Source organism: Armigeres subalbatus, chromosome 3, assembly GCF_024139115.2.
Source record: "Armigeres subalbatus isolate Guangzhou_Male chromosome 3, GZ_Asu_2, whole genome shotgun sequence".
Taxonomy (NCBI): Eukaryota; Metazoa; Arthropoda; class Insecta; order Diptera; family Culicidae; genus Armigeres; species Armigeres subalbatus.
Genome location: NC_085141.1, coordinates 291,603,104 through 291,630,716, shown reverse-complemented (window position 1 = coordinate 291,630,716; position 27,613 = coordinate 291,603,104). Strand labels below are relative to the sequence as shown.

The 27,613-nt window shown below is 39.2% G+C and overlaps 1 protein-coding gene and 2 non-coding genes across 5 annotated transcripts in view; all 3 read right to left on the bottom strand.

Moving 5' to 3' along the window:
- Positions 1–1,135: 1,135 nt before the first annotated feature.
- LOC134220283 (matrix metalloproteinase-2-like) overlaps positions 1,136–27,613 on the bottom strand; it is a 261,279-nt gene continuing 234,801 nt past the window's right edge. For all 3 annotated transcript variants that reach the window (XM_062699296.1, XM_062699293.1, XM_062699294.1), the window contains 2 exons: positions 13,935–14,036; positions 1,136–1,345 (listed from right to left, as the gene is read on the bottom strand). In XM_062699296.1, the coding sequence (XP_062555280.1) occupies positions 1,136–1,345; positions 13,935–14,036 (312 nt within the window). The remainder of the gene's footprint in view (positions 1,346–13,934; positions 14,037–27,613) is intronic.
- Trnar-acg (transfer RNA arginine (anticodon ACG)) lies at positions 14,816–14,888 on the bottom strand. The gene has a single exon. It is a non-coding gene; the product is annotated as a tRNA-Arg (tRNA).
- Trnal-uaa (transfer RNA leucine (anticodon UAA)) lies at positions 23,857–23,940 on the bottom strand. Its single transcript has one exon. It is a non-coding gene; the product is annotated as a tRNA-Leu (tRNA).

Below are 27,613 nucleotides of genomic sequence, written 5' to 3'. Positions count from 1 at the left end.
CTAGTTCTGCCTATAGAGATGGAAAATTGTACATGGGTGAAACCAGCTAGTGGGAAAAGTAGGGACAACAACGTTAAGCCTCATTTTGATTTAGTTTAACAGAGCGAATGTTACGATAATCACCAGAGAACCGCTAATAAATTCAAATTTTAATTGACGTTGCCCCCCTACCGAGCAAGCCCATCACATTTTCGCCTATGCTCGCTAAAAGCTACATCGCCAAATGACTGCCAAAGGACAATGGACGCTCTTTGGGGTGCAGAAAATTTGATACAATCTTTCTGTTGCTTCGATTTGGTCGGTGCCGCTGGCTGTTGGGGGTGTTCCAGTTCAGCCCCGTATAGTAGTGCGAACCAACCGAAAATAGGTTAGTGCCAAAGGAAATCTATCATCAGCTGCCCCCTCCTCCTTTTCGCCAAGCAGCAGCCGAAGCCTGAGTGCTTCTTCATTATCGCTCTGTCTTCGTTCCAAGCGGGGGTGCTAGCCAGTAAAATGATTTCGTTGACCCTCTTGGGGATGGGGGCGTGATGGTGCAGCGTTCTGGTGTGGTTTCCGCCACCTCCGGGCATCATTGCTACCAGTTGGCTGGAGCCCGAAGGCTCTGGCTGGAGAGGGTAGCAGCAGCGATGGGAATTCGAACTTAATTGTAGCTTTATTACATTTTCAGGATGCTTTTAAGGAAAATTGAGATACGTCCGGTGGTGCCCGCCTGTAATGGAACCGAACGGGAACGGGATGTGGGGAAATAAGACAATGAATTATTTCCCCATAGAACTGCAACAAGATATTTATATTGGAGCGAAATTTGTTCTAATTACAGCTGTAAGTTGATTTTCTTCCGAATTAATTAAGATTCTTCCGGTTCGGGGAGGACGGTCGCAGCTGTCGTCGTATCATTCGGTTCATTTGAAATTTGTCAACTGCAATCGCGCGGTTCAGCGAAGCGACAAAGCCAAGCACGCTGCATTTTCGCACTCCGCACTCTTTCCTAATTGATTGTTTATTGCTTTTTAATTGAACTGCGTCTTGCAGGAGGAAATAAATTGAGTATCGCTCAATTAGATCGGTTGCCAATTTCCCACGCCTTAGCAGACAAGACCAGGCAATCCGAATCCAATAGCTTTCAATTAGTCACTTACCTCCAAGTTACGACGGGGTGCTCCCACTTCTGGCCCTGGATGATGAAGCGCCGGTGCCGCCGGTGCTGGAACTGCACCGGACTGAGACTGTTCGAGGGCATAAAATCGAGGGAACTGGGCAGATCGGGAGCCCCGCAGCGGGGCTTCCGCATCAGATCCAGCGTGTCCCGGTCGATTTTACCCGTCGGGTTTAGGTTCGCAAAGTTCTGCAATGGATGGAATTGGTTGAATTAGTTTTACGGGATATTTTAAATATGCTAGTTATGTGATTGAAGTGAAACACACGGGTGGCTGTAGTAGTTCTGGGTTTTGTTCTGTAAACTGATAAACATAGAAAAAAAGAAACTGATAAACAACTTGCAAAGTAAAAATGTATAAGTGACTCCTGAACTATAAAACAAATGGCAAAAATATACAAATAAACAAATAAAACTAAAACAAATGGCAAAAAATTAAGTATTCGTGAAAATAACATGAGGCCAAACTTTGATTAGATATTTTCAGATGTCTAAGCCTTGACGGGCAGTGTTTTTGTTCGTTAGCCAATCCGCGCAAAGGAATTGTCTAAAGCCCTGAACGCAATGGAACAGATCGGTAACAGTTAGCTCTGTCAAATACTGCCGTTACTGTCGCCGTTCGGTTCTATTACGTTCGAAGCTCCACAATTGAATAAACTACGGTTGGAGCATTATGAAGCACATTGAGACTAATGCCAGTTAGGACTCAATAAATACAATAGAAGGCATTTGTTTGCCTCTTCCGGGGAATCCCTGGAAACCTGACGCCTCCAAAGAAGTGGCCTTTTAAAAATGGTTCTGAAAAACAGCTTGTGACACATTCAACTGAAAGATTTTGTTTCTCCAAATAATCTAGTGTGTGTTACGGATCATCTTTTCCTGCACCGAACTGGGAATCTAACCCAGCTTTGTTTAGCATGGTCTTGCTTTGTAACCGCGCATTTTATCGCACGGCTAAGGAAGGCCCCAAAACATCATATAGCATATTTACCGGTAAAAATACTGGCCAACGTATCTAGATGCTGCGTAAGTATCTGTGTGGCATTGGACAGGCCTATTCACGACTACGAAGGTAAATGCTTCACGCACAGTCTGACAGTTCCTTATGGGATTTTACTGTGGAGGAACAAGAATGGGTGATTGGCGGCCATGTTTCACGCACAGTCTGACAGATAGCAATGAGATTTTGCCATAAAAGTGAGTAGAGGCATTACTTTCGTATTCGCGAATTATCATAAACAGGCCTAGCAAGCATGTGTCAAATGACAGATCCTGTTTGTCATCGTGAGTATACACATTCGCAGTCAGTCGATCCCATCTTTCTCGCGAGTGCAGATAGTGCAAACATGATGGGTGATTATTATGCGCGATGTTGAATTGCAAATTTGGCGATCCTGCCAGGAGTGTATAAACATATTTCGCATGAAATCACCCATCATGTTTATAGAAGTGAGTGAAAGAAAACAATTTCGGACGTAGCCGAAAAAGTTAAAGCAGCGGAGATTTTTGCACCGGTAAGAAGAGTGACGATAAATGTATCTTTGTGAAAGAGAGGGATTCTACTTTTAGGGTGTTGTCCGCGAACCCAACACCGTTTTTTTCACAATGGTTTTTACAGTTTTGTTTGCTCGCTCTTATTTGGGGGATAAATTCATCCCCCAGTGTCAAATTACCTCAACACTGATTTCTTTTGCGAAAGTGTGTGCGCAAATTTTGAATGTTACAGGACAAAATGATGCAAAACGCCCCCACCACTGAATAATGCTACATGATACAATTAAAACAATTTTGCGCCTAATATCATGTTTAAAACTTAAAAGAAAATCCAACTAATTTGCCTAATTAATCAGAATGTAACTTACAGATGGCACTGTTTACACATTTGCACGTTTTGCATCATTTTCACCATCAGAATTGTATACGTTGCATTCGCATATTGGTGACTCAGATAAGACCCCAACAAACATTGGAAGAGGCTAAAAAACTAGCTAGTTCAGCCTAAATTGTTTGTTAGGATGTGACATGGATGGCGTAGCTTGTCATCCCTATGGAGTTGTCCGTGTGTTTCGCCTTCAAAGCACTTTGAAGCTTTGAAGCTTTATGACGATTATGTTTTAGTTTTTTGTAAACACTCTTTATTACATGCCAAAAAGAGTTATTTCTGCGGGACGATTTCACTATCTTAGTTTGTTTTGGTCGGCTGATGGGTAATGATGTACAAATTTATTGAATATAGTAGGTTTGTATCGTTTTTGTTGGAACGCAAACTGATATGCTTGTTTTCCAAAGTCTCTTTCAAATTGTTAAGAAAAGTAGTCTCTTATTGGTTTTATTATTGGTTTCATTGGCGATAGACTAAAAGTGGTTTTATTTTCAAAACAAGTTCATTTTGAAAACTAAATGTTATAATGTTTAAGAGGTTTTTTTATTACAATTGTTTTAATTATCAAAAACACGTATTCGTACTGTTCTTTGAATATAAGTGCAATGGATTGGAATGTGTGACAGAAATTTTCTACTTTGTTGATAGCTAGTGTCGGCTACAAGGTTGGCTAAGTTTCGAAAGATCGGGGTACTCTTTGAATGTTTTTCAACAATCTTTTGGGAAAAATTAAGGTGCAATTTTGAATGGAACTTGCGAAGAGAAAATGTAACGTCATCTGCATTCAGCCAAACGCTACCACCGCGAACTATCAGATGTATCTAGCATCTCGAATAAAATATTTTGAATTACCTTTGATTATCGAAGACTTCTCCCCTTTGAGGAGTATTCCAACATAGCCGTGATTCCTGTTATTATATAGTTATGAATGTGTTTTATCCCCATATGGAATATAAATTACCCTTTCACGAATTGGAAACACTTATATCGTTATGAAAAGTCGGTCAACTGTGATAAGAAGAAGAATAAAAGACAAACCATGAAAAAGGAGAATCGTTTTCGCATGCGTTGTCTCGGCGAGCGATAGAGTTTAATAAGAAGAGTTTGATTGTTGAAGCTGTAGACGAATCACAATTCTGCGTGGTGGGACGCCCGCATTCAAGTGTTTTTTCCTCTGCGTTGGTGAGACGCCCGCAAGAAGAACGGTGTTATTGTGGATCGGAATGATCACAATTCTGCGTGGTGCGAGGCCCGCATTCTAGTGTTTCTTCCTCTGCGTTGGTGGGGAATCGCAAGAAAGAAGAACGGTGTTATTGTGGATCGGAATGATCACAATTCTGCATGGTGGGACGCCCGCATTCTAGTGTTTCTTCCTCTGCGTTGGTGGGACGCCCGCAAGAAGAATGGTGTTATTGTGGATCGAAATGATTACAATTCTGCGTGGTGGGACGCCCGCATTCAAGTGTTTTTCACTCTGCGTTGGTGGGACGCCCGCAAGAAGAATAGTGTTATTGTGGATCAGAATGGTCACAATTCTGCGTGGTGAGACGCCCGCATTCAAGTGTTTCTTCCTCTGCGTTGGTGGGACGCCCGCAAGAGGAATAGTGTTATTGTGGATCAGAATGATCACAATGTTGCGTGGTGGGACGCCCGCAAGTGTTTCTTCCTCTGCGTTGGTGGGATGCCCGCAAGAAGAATGGTGTTATTGTGGATCGATATGATTACAATTCTGCGTGGTGGGACGCCCGCATTCAAGTGTTTCTTCCTCCGCGTTGGTGGGACTCCCGCAAGAAGAACCGTGTTATTGTGGATTGGAGTGATCACAGTTTATCCAAGAGCCTCTTTCTCAGCGATGGTCGATGGCCTACAAGTAGTTTGGTGCTGCGAATCCGAAAGGTCACAGGTACACGAGAGGTTTGATTCAACTGAGAATAAATATTCGGCCATGATTTATAGCTGCTTTTTTTACTTGCGGTATGGTTTTTGTTGCTGGTTGGTTGACAACTGTGAATGCACAGTGGATTGGACATGTATTCGAAAAAAGTAGAAGTAGTGGTAGTGATTTGAAGTACAAGTGAAATGTTACTTCACGAGTTGCGAGTACAACTGCGAGTCGAGACGCCCACTGCACGGGAGTTCATTGAGAGTGCTTTCCATATTTAGGTGTGCCACTATTTGTGTTCTTCGTTGATGAAATGATATACTGACAATACAATGGTGTGCCATGAATGGTTGTTTGCTGCAAGATGCTTTCGTATCATGATGAGAGGGCAACCGAATGATACACAATATGTCGTAGGTGTTATTTTTTTCCATGCAGAAGAAAAGGGTGACAGCACTTTTTTTTTAAGAAGAGGGGAGATGTGTGGCATTGGACAGGCCTATTATCATAAACAGGCCTAGCAAGCATGTGTCAAATGACAGATCCTGTTTGTCATCGTGAGTATACACATTCAGTCGATCCCATCTTTCTCGCGAGTGCAGGTAGTGCAAACATGATGGGTGATTAATATACGCGATGTTGAATTGCACAGTATTTTTCATTGAATCTATGTTACAAAACAATGAAATTTGATGTATTGCTATATAGCTTTCAAAATCACATAACAATGTTCACTTACTTGAAGCTGTAGTACCATAAAAAATGATCACTTTTCTGGCTGCACAGGCATCTCGCGAAACTCGAGAAGTATTCAATTTGTCTTGCAGTTCTGCTAATGTTGTCTATTGTATTCATGTTGCAAAATCATGTAGTGATGCCATGACATATAGCAAGCTGGGTTTCAGGACCTTTCATCTGGTCATCTGCGAGTTGTGGCGCCTGCCTAGGATGTGGTGAGGTTTGACAGTGGGCCCTGTTAAACCTCTATAAAAAGCTGCATGTATCCGCAAGTAGGCTCCGCCAAAGCGACCGTGTGCCGCTCAAAGCGCACAAGCGCAAGTTCTGGTGTTAGGTGGGACGGTAAACAGCCCTGACACGACGGCCCTCCGACGAGACAGAAGGTTTGCGCAGGCCCAATAAGCCGCCTTTAACCCTTTTGTTACCGACAGGGTACCCGGGTACCTTTTTCGTTTTCAAGTGATTTTTTTTTAGGGTTCTAAACATCGCAGAAAATTGAAACTCTGTGACATCTTCAAACTCGGCAAAATTAAGGATTGGGTGGTACTAAAATGAAAATTTAGTAAGGGGAGGGTTTGGAGAGGGGCTTCTGAATATTTTTACCCCGTAACGTACCGACAGGGTACCCGGGTACCCACGTTTTGATATAACCATAACTTCGTCAGTTTTCAACCGATTTGGACGATTCCATTTGCTATGGATTAAGAAATTCATCCTCTATCCGATCCATGTCACATAGGACCGATCCGGATTACCTGGTTACCGGAGTTCCGGATTTGCTAGACCATGTTTCAAAAATGGAGAAGTTGATCTTATAGAATCCAAATGATGATTTCTTGTATCCTGAGTTACCAGTTTCGCAGAAAATTCGAGGATTATGACTTCCCAATGTATTAGGACCACGTGATCATATGGACTCGGAACGGACATCCCGGAATAGGTTCCTGTGGGCCGTATAGTGGCCGCAAATTCATTCCTGGCAATATGGGTATCAAAATTCTTGAAATTGCTCCGGAAACATGTTATTCATATAGTTGAAACCATAGGATGGTTATGAACCGGAACGGTCATTCTGGAACAGGTTCCCGGAGGGCCCGTAGTGGCCAAAAACTCATTTAGAATAAACCCTAGCAATAAGAGTATCAAAATTTTTGGAATTGTTCCGAAAACACGTTTTCCATGTAGTTGAGACCATAGGATGGATATGAAGCGGAATGGTCATTCTGGAACAGGTTCCCGGAGGGCCTACAGTGACCATACATTTATTTGGGAGAAACCCCTGGCAATATGGGTATCAACATTCTGGAATTGTTCCGGAAACATGTTTTTCATGTAGTTGGGACCATAGGATGGATATCAACCGGATCGGTCATTCTGGAACAGGTTCCCGGAGAACTCGTAGGGGCCAAAAACTCATTTAAAATAAACCCTGGCAATATGGGTATTGAAACTCTTGGAATTGTTTCGGAAATATGTTATCCATAAAGTTGAAACCATAGGATGGATATCAACCAGAACAATCATCCTAGAACAAGTTCCCGAAAGGCCTTTAGTGGCCACAAACTCATTTAGAAGACACCCTGGCATCAAAACTCTTGGAATATTTTCGGAAACATGTTTTTCCAAGAAGATGGGACTGATGTTGGGTCATCAGGCTGAATGGCTGTTAGGCTGAATGGTTATTGGGTCAAATGAGAAATGAGGAGGAAAATTTTGAAAATTTTAGTCGTTCTTTTTATTTTTGTAAATTATTCAGCAAACACCAATGATACTTACAGCGCCTGTGGTTCATTATAAATCATTTCTGAGTACCTGTCAACAATTTTTAAGTCTTTTTGACAAGAAATAACGAAAAAGAAGATAGCAAGTGTTTCTTTTAAATGAGGGTCCCCTCGGAAACCTGTTTGATAATGACCGGTCCATTGTCAAACCATCTTATGGCCTAATAACCCAGAAGATCATGCTACCGAGACAATTTCATGAATTTTTATACCCATCCATTGTCAAACCATCCTATGATCCAATTACTTATCGGATCATGCTGCCGATACAATTTCATGAATTTTGATACCCACATTGCCAGGGTTTCTTCAAAATGAGTTTGTGACCACTTTAGGCCCAACGGGAACCTGTTCCAGGATGTCAAAGGTTGTCAAACCATCCAATGGTCCAATTACTTATCAGATCATGCTTCCGAAACAATTTCATGAATTTTGATTCCCATATTGCCAGGGTTTCTTCAAAATGAGTTTGTGGCCAGTTGACAATCGCTTCTCGCGCGCGGTAGACGTCTATTCCGATAGCCAGTACCTTTGCATTCGAACCTTTGAAGAACATTTGCACTCGACGCAATATGTCATACAGGAGAAACACTCTTGTTGTGGACTTCAGTGGCCTACCAACGCGACCTAGTCTCGAGATAGTGAAAAGGTTTTTTGATACTAAACTCAAGTTAAACATGGATGATGTAAAAAAACATTCAACTCCACAACATTCATTCGTGCATCTCGATGTGCACTACTACATCCCCGTGTACGTGGATAGCCCTACCACTATCGTGAGGTTGTATGATCTGCCGCCTCAAATGTCCAACACTACAATTTTGCGACACATGAAACAATATGGCAAAATTATATCCATACACAACGAGGTATGGAAAAACTTCTTCCCGGACATCCCGAACGGCGTTCGAGTGATACGACTGAGGCAAAAGAAGCAAATACCATCTCGTATTGTAATTGAAAACGAGTCCTCACTCGTTACTTTCCGAGACAAGCCAGCCGAACCTCGTTCAAATGTCTCTGGTGCATCAACAGTGTCAAGCGAAGAAAATTCAAATCAAAACCGTGAAACATCACACTCAAAAAATAGACAGAACAACGACGATGAGCAAAACAAAACAGATAACCCATCGGCAGGAGCCGATCCAAGTGAAGAACGGAAATCACACCAACGAGCTTGAATACGGCACCGCAACGGCAAAGATAAGATTGTCAACTGGAACAAACGATACGAATGGAACGGACGCCATAGAACAAGAATGTAAAAGAACATGTGAAGATCAGAGCTGCCCAGATGAGCCAGAATATTGCGACGGAACCTTTTCCAAATCAGAGTGAAAAATCTACAATACTAGATCTAAGAAAAAATAATTTAAATTGTACTGTTTTTATATGAATTACTATAATAATAATCTTTCAGAGATGATCCAGCCTAGGGCTGCAAGTCTCTATAATAAAGAAAAAAAAAGTTTGTGGCCACTTTAGGCCCCACGGGAACCTATTCCAGGATGACCGGTCAGTTGTCAAACCATCCAATGGTCCAATTACTTATCGGATCATGCTTCCGATACAATTTCATGAATTTTGATAATCACATTGCCAGGGTTCCTTCAGAATAAGTTTGTGGCCAGTTTAGGCCCGACGGGAACCTGTTTCCGGAATAACCGTTCCGGGATTAATTCATAAGATGGTCCTGTAACGTAGTTAAGTTATATTCTTTAAATTTCCAACGAAGTTTATTAGTCATAACGCAAGAAATCTTCACTTGGTTGAATATATATCTTCAATTTACACATACTTTGGCACTTGGCCCAGTTAATCCGGAATTCCGGTTACCAGGTAATCCGAATCGGTTCTCTGTAGCATGTATCAAATAGCGGGTAAGTTCCTGCATCCGTAGCAACCAAAATCGTCAAAATCGGTGAAAAACTGACAATGTTATGATCATTTTAAGTCCGTGAGTACCCGGGTACCCTGTCGGTAACGTAAGGGTGTTTTTTTGTCGGTAACAAAAGGGTTAACTAATGCAAAATCATGCAAACTGATCGAAAAATGTGATCTATTCACCTAAAAAGCATTTTTGACCTTTCTAATGTGATTCTTTCAATATATTGTATAATACACGAGAAAGGCATCATCACTGCTAGGTGGATTAATCTGGGTTTTTACTAAACAGACCAAGACGATTTGGACAGTCCTTCGTCGGCGAATCAGGCAGATTTTTGTGACGGCCGATCATCGACGGATCAAATGTCTAGCCCACTGTTGATCCTTGATAAATTACAGAAGTACAAGTTATATCACCACCACCCGAGCAGGAGAAAATAACTCAATAGAGATATACCTCGATTATATGGACATTTTTTTCAGCTCAATTTTTTCGTGTTTTGGGAGTTTGAAAAGCTGTTGAATATTCCACGTCATATTTTACATTGATTCTATATTTATTAAGGTGCACTGGGGTAAATTAGGGCCAGTATGGCATGTTTTCGAAGCTATATATAAAAACGCATACTAAATCATATCGTCCGCTGCTTAGATTGATTAACCATTTATACATTGCATTGGTTTTCATTGTAATTGTGTATTTCATTCATCAACAAAAGCCACGGCCACGTCCTTACAAATCTGGGGGGGGGGGGGTGGTAGATAACACGTATTTTAGGTGATCTCTGATATAAGAAAACGTGAACCGGCTTGTCAGTCTGACAGTATGGGTAGCAAGTGACGAAATGAGATTGCCGTATTTAGCTGTTAGACCTTTACTTCCATCCTTTTTCTGCTTTTGGTGCGTGGAATTGAGAAAAATGGAGAAAAACGGATGACGAATTACTATCCAGCAAATCTGATCCACTGAGACTGATTTTTTTTAGCAGTATGTCCAGGAAACTGAAAGAGTTTTTTTTAATGACTGCTACCAGCGATTGTAGTTCTCACTTATACTCACGAGCAGAAGATGCTCACTCACATGCATATTTTCGCCGAGAAATTATTTTGCGGGAAAGAAAAAAAGGCCTGATGAGAGATTACTATTTTTATAACAAGCGATTTTTATTTTAGCGACAATATAATCAAGAATATGCTCAGTGAGATTTTCCAATCATTATAACCGTGGCTTCTGGTTACGGTGTTCAGTTATTCATTCCGTTGTTCAGTTAGAAATTGACTGCCAATGATAAAAGCAACCAGGTACATAGTCTAAAATATAAACCTTGATATTCACTTTGAAGGTGGGGATGCAATTGACACTGGTAAAAAATGTCACTGATAGGCGAATGAGAATCCTTATTTACATGCATTTAAATTAATTGTAAGAATCCCCATCAACCGCAACTTGTTGCAAGCAGATCGGTTTAAAAGTGTCAGACAAGAGTGATTGTTTATAGGCGTTTTTTACATATAAAGTATTTAGGCCATAACATCAGAGCCCATAGTCCGATCCGGCCAATTTCCAATAGGAGACAATGGGAAAAAATCTCCGTCGAATTCAATTTGCTGCGATCAAAACGATTATGGATAAGTGCCAGCGCTTCCATATAAAATTTGTTTTTGAAGCGATCATATAGCTTTCCGTACATTTAGTGTTTACTTCGTTTGCTAAAACAGGTAGGCACTGTATTTAGAGTTTTTAAACAAGTGTAACTTTGTGTCCACATTAAGCTTGATGAAGTCTTCATTACTTCTGTTTCTCTGTACCGTGTACCACGAAGCTCTGGCCATCCAAAAGATGCTCCCTGACAAACCAAAATCGAGCGTGACGCCACGCAAAACCGTTTTCAACGTCAAACACCCGGATGAGCATACTTGAGAATTGTGGCTCCGCAAATTGTCACACACGACTGAGCCTAACAAATCAATGAACTGGTTAAAAAAAGTCATCATTACTAACGTAATCTTAGAACGGTATGCAAACTAGCGACTGAAAAACGGTTTCGATAAAAAATCAAAATTTTCTGAATCATCATAAAATGGACCCAAACATGCAGATTACACTGTAAGGCAATAAATAGATATTTTCTTCTATTGTATTAAAACTATTTTCATAGTTTAAAAAAATATTTTGAGAATTTTTTTTTGCTTCGATTATATGGAAAATTCGATTATATAGACTTTTTTGCATCAAAAAAGTCCATATAATCGAGGTATGCCTGTAATACATAATTCTGTTATTGATACGAGAGGGATTAACGACAGACATTGAAATGGAGAATTTTTCGTTTGGTAATAAAAAGAAACATGAGCATTAGATATGTTATTCAAAGCATAAGTACTTTGTTTTGTTATTATTTTTTCATATTTTACCTCTTATGCAAGGCAAGTTCATACCAACATTGCTCGGACACTCACTCACTCACTCACTCACTCACTCACCATCTGTTCATTGATTTCAAAGCAGCGTATTATTCAGTGAAAAGAAAAGAGCTGATGGCAAATAATGTCTGAACATAGTTTTCCGGCCAAACTGATTAGGCTAATACGTGCAACGCTTGAATACTCGAAATCAAGCAATCGGATTGTCGACGAGGTGTCAACTTCGTTTATGACCAAGACTTTGCGGACGACATAGACCTCATTATAATCGATCGCAGGGCAGTTGTGGAGGTTTTTGTCCCGTTGAAGAGGAAGGCGGTACCAAGGCATAGTACATGGGTGCGGGTAGTGAAAAAGCAGCAGCAGTGATGCTCAGCATTTCAAGCGCCTTTTTTTCCTAATTTGCTTCTTACACAATAAAAATGAGCTTTGACTATACCAGTTAGTATTTGGACGAAAGCTTTTAAATACATATATCAGCTGAGGGCTTTAAAATGGATATTGGTATTAAAATCACTCCGCACGAAATGATCAAAGTCAAAGGAGGAAAGAGGTGCTTTTTCGAGTTGCAAATTTTCGAGTTGGAAATTGTCTCGACTCCCCTAAGCATAAAAATATCATCGTGTTAGCTCATGATATTCGAATGCAGAAATAGTAACTTGACTTAGAAACCTCGTAGTAAATAACTGTGGAAGTGCTTAGAGAACTCTTAGCTGCGAGGCTGCAATGGCCCTGTGAGGGATGCAATGCCAGTAAGAAAAAGAAGAACAAGTACAAGTATCCAACACTTTGAACTCAGATAATCTACTTTCTGTGTTTTTGCAAACATTTGTATTCTAATGTGTTTGTTTTCGTCTGGGCTTAACTGTTAGATTAGATTAATATTGAATATAATTATCTAAGCTGTAAGGTATTTTATGAGACTTTCGCGGCGCCCCGATTATTTGCATTGATTGTTTTGTTTTGGTATGACTTTGCATGAACATTCGTTGAGTCCAAACACAAAATAATATTTGTAACGTTTAACTTTTTATTCATGTTATCTTCTGCACATCATGCTTTAAATGAAATGGTATGAATAATCTAGCTACATGTATTTTAAATCTTTTGAGAAGCTTTTTTTTAACGCTCTAGTAACCGAAAAATCAAACAGTTAGAATTGACGATGCGACCCATTAGAACGTTCAGCGCGAAATAACCAAACAAACGCGCTCCCACTAACTGTCAAAGTAGATAAACATGAGCAACCAACAGCTGACTCGATCTGCTTTAGAAAATACCTCATTGGCTACATGTTTTTTCCATCAAACATGTTCGGCCTATTGTGTCAAACGACCTGTTTGGTCAAATGTTTTTCTTGGTCATATCACTCATATGGTCACATAACATTTTCGACCAAAAGACTTTTTCAGCCAAATGGCTCGTACTGCCAAACGATTATTTTCTTCAAACAGCATTTTCGGCACAACGACATTCTCGGCTGTAAATCCTGTTCGGGTTACTAGGATAAGTGAGAAGTGAAATGGGATACGTCTCACTTAATAAACACCGCGCCACGGGGATATAACAACATACTTCAAAATGACCTGTACCGTGGGGCATCGAAATCCGTACACTTAAGCATCCTAGTATATGAAAAAGTCATTAGAAAATTGGAATCGAATGTAAATAAAATGTTTGTCATTGACACAGGCGCATGAAGGCTTCTGTTTTTCAAGTGATTCACATTTACTCATTAAAAACTAAGAAAAATATGATAAAATAATGAATTAAATCAACTACTTGTGATAATTTTGTGGATTTTCAAAACATTGTTCAAGAATGTTCAGAAATTTAACAGATTTTTTTTCATTTTAATATTTATTTTTTATTATGCCCCCCCCCCCCCCCCCCCCTCCCTGGACCACCCGGAGACCATTAGGACAAAATGTTAATTAAATATTTGTAACGGCCTCAGTTGTAAATTAAAATGGATTTTTCTTAATGTGTGCTATACTTCTACAATTAGTATCTGCTCAATTTCGCTTTTGTCATAATAAAGACACACCGTCGTCACCCAGGAAAAAAATAGAATATATCAACAAATGTCCTATAAGCACTACGTGTAGCCAAAGTTGTCCATGCGCTGCTTCTTCAGACATCGTACTCGTACCTGCTCGAATGTTCGAAACCAAACAAACTCACCTGAAACAATCGCACCGCTTCCTCCAGCTGCTCCATAGTCCGTAAGTTACCCGTTTCGATATTCGATTTGGGCAAATAACCAAACTCCATCAAATAGTTTTGCTGAAACGAACAATAAGAAAAACAACACCGTCATGAATCAACTCGAGCGAAGATTAAAATCGATTACATCAAGAACGCAATTTATTTAAATATTCATGGCACATTCGAATCAGGCGGATCAATGGGTTCGAATGGGTGGTCAGTATCCGGCATGGTGGGCATCATACAACACGTGTTAAAAAGTGAACGGAGTGCTTACACATGAAGGTAGAAGTTTACGAGTCTACAACTGAACGATTGCTGATTGGACCATTCAAATTTGATATTTGAGCTCTGATTGGTTTTGTCAATTATAATGCGTAAAATATTATATTTATTATTGAAGAAAGCTTAGTTTTGATTTTACCAAAATCGAGAATCATATTTTATACAAAAATAATTAAATAAACCGTAGGTAATGGGGTTTCAATGCGATTGCTTTACAACGATATCAGCTGATACGTCGTGCTATAAACACGCTATCCTATTCTAAGATTTTGCTTGCAAAACTATTGAAAACATTGTTTTTCTTAATAAAATTGATTCCCTTGTACCTATAGGGGAGCAACTGTTCCAATAGCAGAATCACATAACAAATCAATGGATAACATCACTATGAAAACCAAAAGTAACTTTCACCACCACTAAAGGAACAGTATACTCATTAATGGTGCAAGTAATTTTTAGCAAATTGATTATCGAAAACCAAGGTCAAAATCAATTACGCCCTTTTAAAAAAAAACTAGATTTTTTGTTTGTTACTTTACACCTTTTATTAAGATGTAGCAAAAAATCAATCACGATCCTGCCAGGAGTCGAACCTGGAATCTTCTGATCCGTAGTCAGACGCGTTATCCATTGCGCCACAGGACCCTGTTGAAACTGAGCCAACTGCAAAGCAACACACGCCACACTGATGTAGCAGAAATGCTATTATGGGAAGTACGAAGACGGCGAATATCAATGAAAATGAACTCTTTTCCTTTCTCACTGCCAACACGAAGAGCTTGAAATATTTCAGCCGTACACGTTTGGAATTGCTCAGACAGAAAAGAATTACTTTTATCATAGCTATGTGGTTTCCATTTTACTTGCATGTGCAATGCGTTTGAAAATAATGGTTATACCAAGTATCTACAACATTCGTCAACGGTGTGTGAATTCTCCAGCGGTGTGGTATTCACCCCCTCCGGTAATCATTTTATTTAATATTCAATAACCGTTTCAGTTTTGTTTTGTGTAATTTACTGCCTACGGATTCGAATATATCCATGTTCACTCTGCAGCGGTGAAAAGAGCGAGATAATATCGCTCTTGCTCTCCTCAATCTCGCAGTGAGTTCTAAAGATAAACGCTAAGATTTTTCAACAAATGATCCTCAATAACGTTTTGTCTTGCAAAAGCATTTGTTTTGCAGGCATCTAATTGCTTTCTAACACAGATTTGGAAATGTTTGAGATAGGCGAGATGGATCTGTATACACACTTAAAATAAATCACCGAATTCGGTAAAATTTTACCGAAATCTCAACAGCAGAACTATTCGGTAAATAATTTAACTGATTTTCGGTGATTTTGACAGTTGAGCAATGGAAAAATTTACAAAAAATCTGTAAAGTAAATTACCGAACAGTTCTGCTGTTGAGATTTCGGTAAAATTTACCGAATTCGGTGAAATGAGTTAAGTGTGTAGGTCTCAGCCGAGCAGTTGTAAAGCAGCAAGCAAAGAAAAAAAAATGTTTGAGATACCATTTCCCACCCATTAATGAGTATGAAATATATCTGCATATTATAGTGATTTTATAAATAAGCATAAGTTGATCACTTGAAATACGGAGGGAAAAAAGCACTTCTGGATTTTATTGATCGCTTCAATATGGTATCCGCACTCAAACATCACTATCTGTTCAGTTCCAGTTGCGTTGATTTCATGGTAAAACGTGCATTCGTTTTGCAGAAGTGCTGAGACTATCTGACCGACAATATGTTTGTTGTGTGAGTTGCAGGCTTTGTTGTCTCACTACATTTTAGCGTGAATGTTGGAGCAGTGTTGTCAACCCGATATTCGTTTTCAGTTATTCAGTATTAGGCTACAATGAAAAGATTGAGCAAAATCTCTTCATTTAAAATTAACTAAAAAAGCAGATAAATTAAGTAAAACGCCTAGTTTTTAAACAAAAAGTTTGTAGATTTCCAGCAAAACCATTGTCAGACCGATGTTTACCTGACACATTTAATTCACTTCCAAGATGAATACACCACTAGGTGTTCCAATCTGCCAAATTCACGATTCAGCCATCTTGGATTTTAGTATGGGAGAGCCAGCCGGTTTGTTTATGTTTTGCACCGAAAATGAATTAAGTAAGTAAGTTACCCGTTTCGATATTCGATTTGGGCAAATAACCAAACTCCATCAAATAGTTTTGCTGAAATGGACAATAAGAAAAACAACACCGTCATGAATCAACTCGAGCGAAGATTAAAATCGATTACATCAAGAACGCAATTTATTTAAATATTCATGGCACATTCGAAGCAGGCGGATCAATGGGTTCGAATGGGTGGTCAATATCCGGCATGGGCATCGCTTCAATATGGTATCACTATCTGTTCAGTTCCAGTTGCGTTGATTTCATGGTAAAACGTGCATTCGTTTTGCAGAAGTGCTGAGACTATCTGACCGACAATATGTTTGTTGTGTGAGTTGCACGCTTTGTTGTCTCACTGCATTTTAGCGTGAATGTTGGAACAGTGTTGTCAACCCAATATTCGTTTTCAGTTATTCAGTATTAGGCTACAATAAAAAGATTTAGCAAAATCTCTTCATTTAAAATTAACAAAAAAAATCAGATAAATTAAGTAAAACGCATAGTTTTTAAACAAAAATAACCGAGTTTGTAGTTTTCCAGCAAAACCATTGTCAAACCGATGTTTACCTGACACATTCAATTCACTTCCAAGATGAATACACCACTAGGTGTTCCAATCTGCCAAATTCACGATTCAGCCATCTTGGATTTTAGTATGGGAGAGCCAGCCGGTTTGTTTATGTTTTGCACCGAAAATGAATTTTTCACCCCCGCCTTCTTCTCGTCCATAAATTGGGCAGACTGCAACACCTAGCTGTGTATTCATCTTGTTCACTTCTAAAGACAATTGAGGGGGTTAGAAGCAGGGGTGTAAGTGACATTTTGGTCTAATTTGAGGTAATTGTAGTGAAAAATGCTATGGTTTTAGAGCTTGACAAAATGTAAAAATTCACTAAAATTAGGATTTGTTTGTACTTTCATACGATTAGTATAAAACAAAAAAATATTGAAAATTTTTACATCCATTTTCCTTAGAAGTATGTTTGCCCCTCCCCCGCCGCCTTCATTATAAATGCACATCACTAGCTTTAATGTCAAAAAAATATTCCAATTTTAGCGAAATAAAATTCCGATTTCTTTCCTGAAAAAAGGAAATGGATAATACAGTGGCAATGCATTTATCGCGCTTAGTATCATAGGGACGTAACTGCATTGATCGATTTCTTTTCATCGTTGTTTTCTTCTCATCAATGTAGCGAATTTCAATAGTTTACCTTGGATTTCATGGTTCCGGGCGGTAAAGGATAGTTGCAGCTTGCATCAAAAGCAACAATCATGGTTGTAACTTTTAATTCAGTTGAGTTTTTAACGGAAGAAAAAACGATAAATAGAAATCAACTACTATCGGTACTAAAAAAACCCGAATTTGATGAACGTAGAAAAAACTGCGATTTTTCCTTGGCAACCCGTGTTGTAAAAATAATGATTAATATGGTGCTAACAGTAAATTAAGTCTAAGATATGTGGGTACACACTTAATCAGCATTTCGATGTTCGGTATTTTGTTTGCCGAGTTTCAACTGCAAAATTTTGTTTTTACCGAAATATTAGTTTTTTAGTTGACCACAAATGATTGTCAGTAATAAATTCCCGAGTTTCGGTAAAAAATTATCTTTATTATTCTGACGTTTACTTATTTTTACTGAACAAATCATTTAATCCCTAAATTACTGAACAACGAAAAAAGTCGGTACAAATCTATACCAAATTTACCGAATAGTCATTAATTATTGCTCGATGTTGTTTACTCGATTCTTTTCCTCCGGTTGAGCTTCCATTTTGAAAATTATTTCCGTCGTGCTGGTTGACGCGTTTTAAAAAGTGAACTTTTCAGCCACAGATCGCTGTGTAAAACAAGTGAAATGCATCATGAGAACCGGTGCCAGGAACCAATAACCTGCCGGTTATAATATAAATAACCTGCCGGTGCCTTCTACCTCTGGGAACTATTTTTAAAAGAATTTGTCATGGAGAATAGCCCCTTGAATTATCGTAACTATGTAGCTTGCTTAAAACGTTTTTCACGGTATGCTAAGCACCGACGGTGTGACGGTGCTAAGGTCTGTGTGCTAAGGATGATGTCGGTGTGTTGAGATTTGTCGGTGTTCTAAGGATGATGTTAATAAAAGACAGATTTTCTCTTTTATAGCCTAGGATTCAATCCCTGTCTGACAATAATAAATTATAACCGGCCAAAGTCTTCATTACTTCATATTTATAACCTGTTCAGATTACGATAATTTACGAGGTATTTCACGTGAAAAATGACAAGAAGTTAAATGAAAATACGATGAGTAAACATTGACATCAAAACACTCTTTATAATGTCAAATACCGCGTAAATTATCGTGATATGAATAGGCTTTTATATTTCATGCAAAGGTATTGATTAGATATACTGTCCAGTCGGTAAAATATTTTCCAAAAAATAAATCCTCATTTACTGACTAACTCAGTTATTTTCATATAAACAAACATCCTTCATTACCGATTTTAATGTTTATTTGACATTTCTCGTTTATGCTGAAAACTCGGTACTGTAAATTATTGCCATTGAAATTACTGGGTGATCCGTAGTCCAAAAACTCAGTAAAATTTTACCGACTCCGGTAAAATAAAGTAACTGTGTATTTTATATTCTTACGTTAACCCTCTTTTATTTTTCAGCCACATGAAACAATAATTCCTTTGTCTTTAATATTGTTAACATATGAATAACATATTGTTTGCTCACAATTGAATAATTCCTATCGCTAATTATTCCAATACTATGAACAGTACAAAATCATATTTGAGCAATTGGGCAAGTGATTACAGTTTGAAATTGAAATTTTGTCCGAATATTTTTATTTATAACTAGCAAACCCGACGGACTTCGTTTCGCCTAAAATTTATTTATTCTCTGATTAGTGCTCCAGTTATGCAGAAATTTGTATTTCATTTAGAGGTGTGCGCCGGTCCGAAAATCGGCGGCGGCGTTTTCGGCGTTACGTCGAAAGCCATTTTAGCCGGCGGCGGCGTGAATCGGCGTGGAGATTTTTCTCGTTTGCTTCTTGAAGATTTATTTCTGCATTTTTTTTATGTTTTCAAGACTTCAACGGAAGAATCTTTTGAAATTAGAAAGAAAAATCTGATGAACTTCTTTCGAAAATTCTATGAGCTTCTCCAAAATATTCATTGGAAATTTATTTTCGGATTTTCCATGGCAACTACTATGACGTTTTGGGAATTCTTTGGAATTTCAAAGGAAGCACTTTGGAATTTCTAAGGAAAATTGTTCCAAATTTCAAGAAAATTCTTCAAATTTTCAGCGGGAGAAATATTGACATCATGAGCATGAGCATGAGCATAATGACCGCACAATTCGTAGTTGCTACTCCGTGATTGACTGAACTTGCGAAATTGTACAGAGAACACACTGAATGGGGCTTGGGATCAGGCACCTATTCACAATGTACACGTTTCGGGAGCTCGAATATTAAAAAGTCAATAATGGCGCCGCCCACGTCCTTACGGTCATATAGGAATGGAAGGATTGTTAGTTCGGCTCTCGTTGCTACTAGAGACCGAGTATACCTCTGCATCTCCACGATTGTCTTAGGATAGGATATCGTTTTAGGTACAAAGGATAATTTATCTGGATTCACTTCGGTAAGTGATGCGATCTATGGGATGGGAAATAACACTTTCGCTGTCTGAAACTTTCACTTTCTGATTTATTCACTCACCCGCGCAAACCAGAACAAAATTACGACGACCGGCCGATCGTTTTGCCTTCCGCACAAAGCAAAACTAAACTTCGACGACCGGCCGATCCGCTTACTGGAGAAACACGACCGGATAAGAAACAAACTTTCACTTTCTGATTTATTTACTCACCCACACAAAGCAAAACTAAACTTTGACGACCGGTCGATCCGCTGACTCGAAACAAGAGCCAACACGCACTGAACTAATTAACTTTACTACCGGCCGCGCAATGCAAAACACACAATTTCGGCAAATCGCGCGATTGTACGGCCGTCCGAAACAAGAGCCAACACGCACTGAACTAATTAACTTTACTACCGGCCGCGCAATGCAAATTACAAAATTTCGGCAAATCGCGCGATCGTTCGGCAGTCCGAAACAAGAGCCAACACGCACTGAACTAATTAACTTTACTACCGGCCGCGCAATGCAAATCTAAAAATTTCGGCAAATCGCGCGATCGTACGGCCGTCCGAAACAAGAGCCAACACGCACTGAACTAATTAACTTTACTACCGGCCGCGCAATGCAAATCTCAAAATTTCGGCAAATCGCGCGATCGTATGGCCGTCCGAAACAAGAGCCAACACGCACTGAACTAATTAACTTTACTACCGACCGCGCAATGCAAATCTCAAAATTTCGGCAAATCGCGCGATCGTACGGCCGTCCGAAACAAGAGCCAACACGCACTGAACTCATTTAAATATTAGGCCGATACAAATATTTAAAAACTCTCCCCCTCCCTAGGATTTTTTTGCCAAAAAATAGTATTTTGAGGGGGTAACAAAATAAAATTCGAATAATTTTGAGGATTTTCAAAACATTCTTTACTGTATCCAGGGAAGTGTTTTGATTTTCTCATTTTAATATTTTTCGGGGTAATGAAAAATAAATATTAAACCCCGCCCCCCCTTTGACCTTTCGTACAACAGTAGGACAAAATGTTAATTAAATATTTATAACGACCTTCTTGGTGATAACGAGACCCTGTTGGCTATAACTATTTTTTAGAATCGAGACGGACCGGATTTGCACAATTCGGTTTACATGAAATCAGCTTGCATGAAATCAACGATCCCCGATTGATCACATTGAACCACAGTTACACAGTTGCTGAACGGGAATAGTCAAATATTTAATAAACCGATTGAATAAAGTTTATTACAACGAAAATACTATGCCCCTAATTTTCACCAGCTTTCATTTCTAAATTTGTTTTTGTTTGGTAAAAAAAATCTTTTGAGGATGTTGTCATGGTACCAGTGCTAAAACTTGTTCTAGTGGGGCATCAATAGATTACGTTCTGAATCAAAACGACATTTCTGTGACAACATGCGCAACTGGAACCACGAAAAAATCGTCAGTTTCATATTGATTGTTGCCTATACCGTTTTGACTTATACTCCAAACATGACTCATATCCCGAACATTTAAAAGACAATTTTAATCTCGATTTTTTTTTCCGAATGATCTTGAATTTGTTTATAATGCTGATCCTCAGTATGGGAAACTAATGAAAGTTTCTGTTCGAGGGCACTTTAACGCCAATGTTCGGAATATGAGTCATGTTCGGACTTTGAGTCAAAACGGTATCTATTTGGATGTGGCAAATGTTTCAAAAATGTTCCGTTCAAATGTGATCTCCAGTGTTGTGCTGAATCATTATCAGACGATAATGATTGTAATTTTCATGTGAAAACTTTTCATGTAAAAACAGTAGGCGAGTTGTCGCCGGCGACAACTTCTCAAATTTTGTACTCAAACGATAATAAACATAGAATTTTCTTTCAAACATTAATCTTTACTAATATCAGCTAATTGTCTACAGCCCCGTTTTATCTTTTATTTGGCGTTATGCTTTCATGGTAGTAAGGAAAAAGAGTTCAAAGTGTAACGGTAAATGCTTCAAAACGATTCTTAATCGCTGGCGAATTTTTGTCACTTGATCATTTAAAAGTAAGATCGCGGGTTTGATCATCATACATACTCGCAATTTTTGGCGAGAAAATTGGATGAGTATAAGTGCCAAAAAATATGTTTACTATTCACGTTTTGGCCAACTTTCAATACGAGACAATAAGACAGGATTCTCCATCCAATGAAATCTTTTGCGAGTTAAGGATAAGCGCCTAGAAAGTACAATTGACTTTTTGCACACACACATACACACGCACAGACAGCACCTCTATTCGTCGAGCTTAGTTGATTGGTATGTAACACTTAGTAGACTTGATGTACAAGAAAGGCAAAAAATCAAATAACGTAAAAAGGGATTTAAAATAAAGTCATTTGCCACCACTGAAAAACCACTGAAAGATTAACATCATGGTTTTGAATGACTCCTAAATTTTAATATTCCATACGTCAATTGTTTTTATCCTTCTTCCGAATTCATCCAGTTAGAGGGCTTCAATCACACGAATAAAAATGCTTGACCTCAGATTAAAATTAAAAGTTCGTGCTTCATAACGATTCCATACGTTGGAATGGAATACTAGCAGCACTGTTGCCAATAAACCAAAGAGAGTGGCTGTGGTTGAGCAAACGAGAGTAGAAGTGATTCATTTTCTGATACGTTTCCACAGGCATCCGCATACGAGAAATGAAAACATCGATAAAGAAGAGCTCCCATATTAACTGTTGCTTGTGTCGCTAATAATAAATTGCTTTGCTCATAAAGGCTCTGTGTGCACTTTCTGCGTGTGTTGATGCTCCCTCTTGCCTAAATTAAACGTCGCCTATCGGCGAGCGTGCTCGGCTGCGGCATGCTAGTAGCGATGGAATAGTGAGGGTAAACCGAAATCCAGATCCAGACACCCAGCACACGCTGGCCTGTTCTTATTAGAATAGTAGCTCTTACAGCTGCCTAGCCAGCAGCGCGTAAATAATGTGAAATATTTCATCGCATTCGACTGTTTGCTCGGATCAACTGTGGCAATTTGATTTATTCAGAGCTATTTAGCGCAGCAGTATGGATTTGCTTTGTAGTAAAAGATATTTTAGTTACAATATAAAGATTGTCGCTTCGGTTCCCTTTGTGCTGCTGTCCGAAACATTTTGGGTGCCAAACTGTCAAATCGTATGTATTTTTCCTTCATTGACATTTAGTACTCTATCGTCGCCAGCAAAAGATGTTCCGGACAGCGACAATCTTTATCTTGTAACTAAAATATCATTTTTATTAGTACACACGATTATAGGATAGGCCACTAAAGTTTATTTATTTTTTCATATATTACTAAAATATCATGTAATATAAGTGGCTTGCGGCAAACTAAAATAATTGTGAGGCTGTTCAATTTGGATTTGTGTATTGGAAGTTATGGTAATACATTCCAATTCAAAATAGTATAATTATTAAGCTCCATATAAAGCTCCATTTTCGAACAAGACAGCTACTGTTTTCAAAGTTTGCCTAATATACTCTTCGCAAATATGAATAAAATTGTTTGTATACAATAGAATTTTTTTTTTTTTTTTTTTAACTTTATTAATGTGTTTGTATACAATAGAATATAAACAGGCTTGTTCTATTTTTGAGTTCCTGGACTCGCTGATTAGGAATCGAGTCTATTGCATCCACATTCCTTTGATTTTGATAAGATCAGCTCACTGAGCGCGATTCTTCAATCTAAACATTTGCCCAAATATTTTCTCATAGTATTTTGATAGTCGCCCTCAATCCACTAACCACACCAACTTCGATTAAAAAAGAGAGGATGTCAGAAGTGGGGTTCGAACCCACGCTCCCTTACGGGAACCAGAGCTTAAATCTGGCGCCTTAGACCGCTCGGCCATCCTGACTTGTGAGAGTTAGCCTGCTTACAGCGGTACATAACATTATTGCCACTAATGTGAATGACCCCGTACCGCTACCAATAAAATGATGCGCGTGGAAATTTTGGACCGTTTGCTCGACAGCTGATCGCCTCAAAAAATCGGCACCGGGGAAATGCCGAATCGCGTATGATATTCCTCGAACGAATCTTAGCATGATTTACGATGAAAGCTACAGGGGTGGATGGGGTTTCCCATTGAATCGACAACGAGCGCTCTTGTCTTCTTAATATAGATAAGAATAACGGTGGTTTGTGTAGATTAGAGAAGTGTCGCCCCTACGCTACATATGGTCGCGCTTCAAGCCCCCGTACGTCTTCTAACGTCGCTCGTCCGCAAATGCACGCTAGGTAGGTAGTGCGACGACCTTCTATTCTGAATCATTTGTTGAAAAGGCATAATAAATTTACTTTCTTTATTGGATTGATTTTGTGGCAGTGGAAAATTCGAGCTGGAAGGGTTGACATCAGTTTTGTGAAAAATTTGTAAACTAACGTCACATAACAAATGTTTTTCGAAGTGTTAATTAGCGAACTTATAATTCTGAAAATATTGCACATACATATTAATGAAATAAAATATGCTTGAATCGGACTAAAAACGATAGGACTTCAGCCCAGAGAAGAGTGCCAGTTGCCGACCGAGCTGCTAATAGAAATTAATTTATTGCAATTGTGTTACGGCGAGCTAGCAATAACGGTCCCACCTCGCACACTGGTACAGAGCCCTGGTTCTGTTGAACGAAACCCTTCGTATTCTTATTTCTGATACTGAAACGAACGTCGATTTGGATCTCGTCAATGTTCTGCCCTAGTGTGCCCCAGTCTAGGATCAAATTGAAAGACTGTGTAAAGGCCACCAGTCCACCGCACCGGTTGAGTCCTTTTGCGGTCCATTTGCGAACAACAAAGTTAGAAGCCATACCTTGGTTATGGACTGGCAACCGACTTCAGTCCATCGTCGAACCCCGGAAGTTTCGACGATTCCTTTTGCTCGTTCATCACGGCGGAAGGTGTGTGCCACACAATAAATGGATGAAAAAAAAAACTTCTCACCCTTCGCTTCGTAGAAAATAACGGTAGACTAGGACGATAAATGAAAGAGGTGGTTTTTTATCTTCTCGCCTATCATTCCTGTTTTCCACGGAGCCACAAATAATCGAATTGGTTCGGTTAGTCATTGGCATTGGAAGGATGTAGAAGCAACAGTTGCTGTGGTGGGCCTTTCTTTCGGCGAGTCCTTGGACGGACACGTGGAGCGGTAGCCTGGCGAAAATTAAATTACCGGTCCCCGCCTGCTTGATTAACGGTTGCGCGGCCTACGTGGATGGGTCAGAGCTGCCCTCGGCAGGCACATCAATTTGAATTCTCATTTCCTGGGAAATGAGGAATTCGGTGCGTAAATAAGTCTTAATGTTTTCGTTATTTAAAATCCTATTGATCCAGTAATTTAAGAGGAGCCATAACAAACTCTTTAGTAGTAGTAGTAGGAGAGCTGCGCCGGTTTTTGCCATGGCAAAAATTTGGCCAATTTCGCAAAGCAATTTAAGAGGGGCTTATTAGTTCCAATAAGAGATATATCCTTCAGGCTTCTACACTGCTTCTAATCGATTATTTTGGAAGGATATGTATTTTTCAGTGATGGCCGAATCAGGCACTAAAGTGGCCAAATCCGGTACACTTACCCTAATGTAGGTAATTATTGAAACATTTATAGACATGCTATGCAATTCGTACTATGAATCAAAATCATAATAAGTAATGAATAATTGTGTTATCTTATGCTTTCTCATATATTTAATTGATGACAAAAAATATGATCTTTCAACCTTGGACACTGTTTATCAATCGAAATAGAAAAGAAATGCATTTCCTGTGACAATGAACGAAGACGGTAGGGATGACGGTGGTGTGGATGCAACTGTACGCCAGCATGTGCTCAACTTTATGTGCGACGCAAAATCAGACAAAGTAAACAGTACGTGACCGGGACGGGACGCATCGATGGACCACGGTCGCCATCGTCTATCGATGACGATGACACTTCGCGAAACAATGCGATTCGCTACACTCACCAATCAATCACGTGGCTATCGTTTTCTTCTTTCTTCCTGCAGCAGCGCCAGCGTGGTAATGAAAGGCAGGGTTGTAAAATGTCATTTTTAAGTACGCCGATAAATGTTTACCATTTGTATTGTAAACATCTGGACAGCATTTGTCAGGTACGAGGTAGTCTGCTTCCCTACGAGGTAAAATTGTCTGTTCCTTCGGGACAAAACTTTGTCGAAATTTCATCAACTCTTTGAAATTATATAAGACGAAAATCCGAGAACCAGACTTCGTGAACTAACCTGCCTTCTATTGATATGAAATCCATTTCAACGCAGCGGCGCGGCAGTGTAGTCGTTGAGTGTTGTTCGTTTGTGACAATTTTTGTATAACTTCCAGATAATTTGAACGGTGCCTTATTTATTTTAAAAGGGTTCATTTTCAACCATCCCTTTCCCGGAGTTGTAAGGTTTATTTCGTTGTTAATGATACAATTGAAACATGATGAAACCTGTAGGTCATTTGAGGATAAGGGCACTACTGTACACTAAAAGTTTTCTTCATATTGAATGTATTTGTCGCACACATAATTTTTTGCAATTTGAGGGTACAAATATATTCAATATGAATCCACACATAAATCCAATAACTGCATATTAGAGACCACACATACTTTTTATTTGATTATTGATTCTATTTGTACTTCGCGTGGAAAGTGGTTGAGTGCATTTATGAACATTATAAATTAAATTAATAGATTTTTGCCAATAAAAACGCATGAATTTTTTTTTGCAGTCTAGGTTAATCACTGAAGGGATGAAAAGAAAAATTATTCCACTTTTGATTGCATAAATTACGATGACTAAACTTTTCCAATTACAAAATTGCCTGTTTTACCAAAACTGCCCCTGAAGAGTACCCCTCCCCTTTTCCAAATGATCATCGAACCCATCTATTCTATAAGAATCTTTTAAAGATAAAGAATATGTGTTTTAAACTCGTTAAATTCGATCGATGCGTTCAGAAGTTATAATGAATTGTTTTTCCAAAAATACGATTCTCCCCTTTTTTCACCAACCCTTCCCCTGTCCATAATCGTGGGCTACGAAATGGTGAGGCGACATCTGGGAAGGAGCGTCAAACATAGCTCTGGTCATAACTCACAAGCTCCAATACTCACGCTTCCACGGGTCTTTCGATGACAACTGACCGCCAGCTAAGGGTTGCGTACTTAGCTGGTAGTGTAGCCTGGGCACTGTTGTCCTTCTGACATCAGCTAGAGTGAGAGGGTGCGACCGGGGGCTTGCCTAGGATGTGGTGGGGTTTGACAGTGAGTTCTGTTTAACTTCTATAAACAGCCACAAGTATCCACAAGCAGGCCCTATCAACTCGACAGTGTGCCGCTCAAAGCGCACTAACCTAGTCTTGGTGTTGGGTGGGACTTAAAACATGAAACAAAGGTCACGAATTGGAACATGCAATGTTTTAACGTTAGCTCAGCAAGATAAACTGGCACAACTTGCTAGCAAGGCACAGCGCATGAAGCTCGGAATCCTGGAACTGAGTGAAGTCTGTTGGCCAAACTTTGGAGA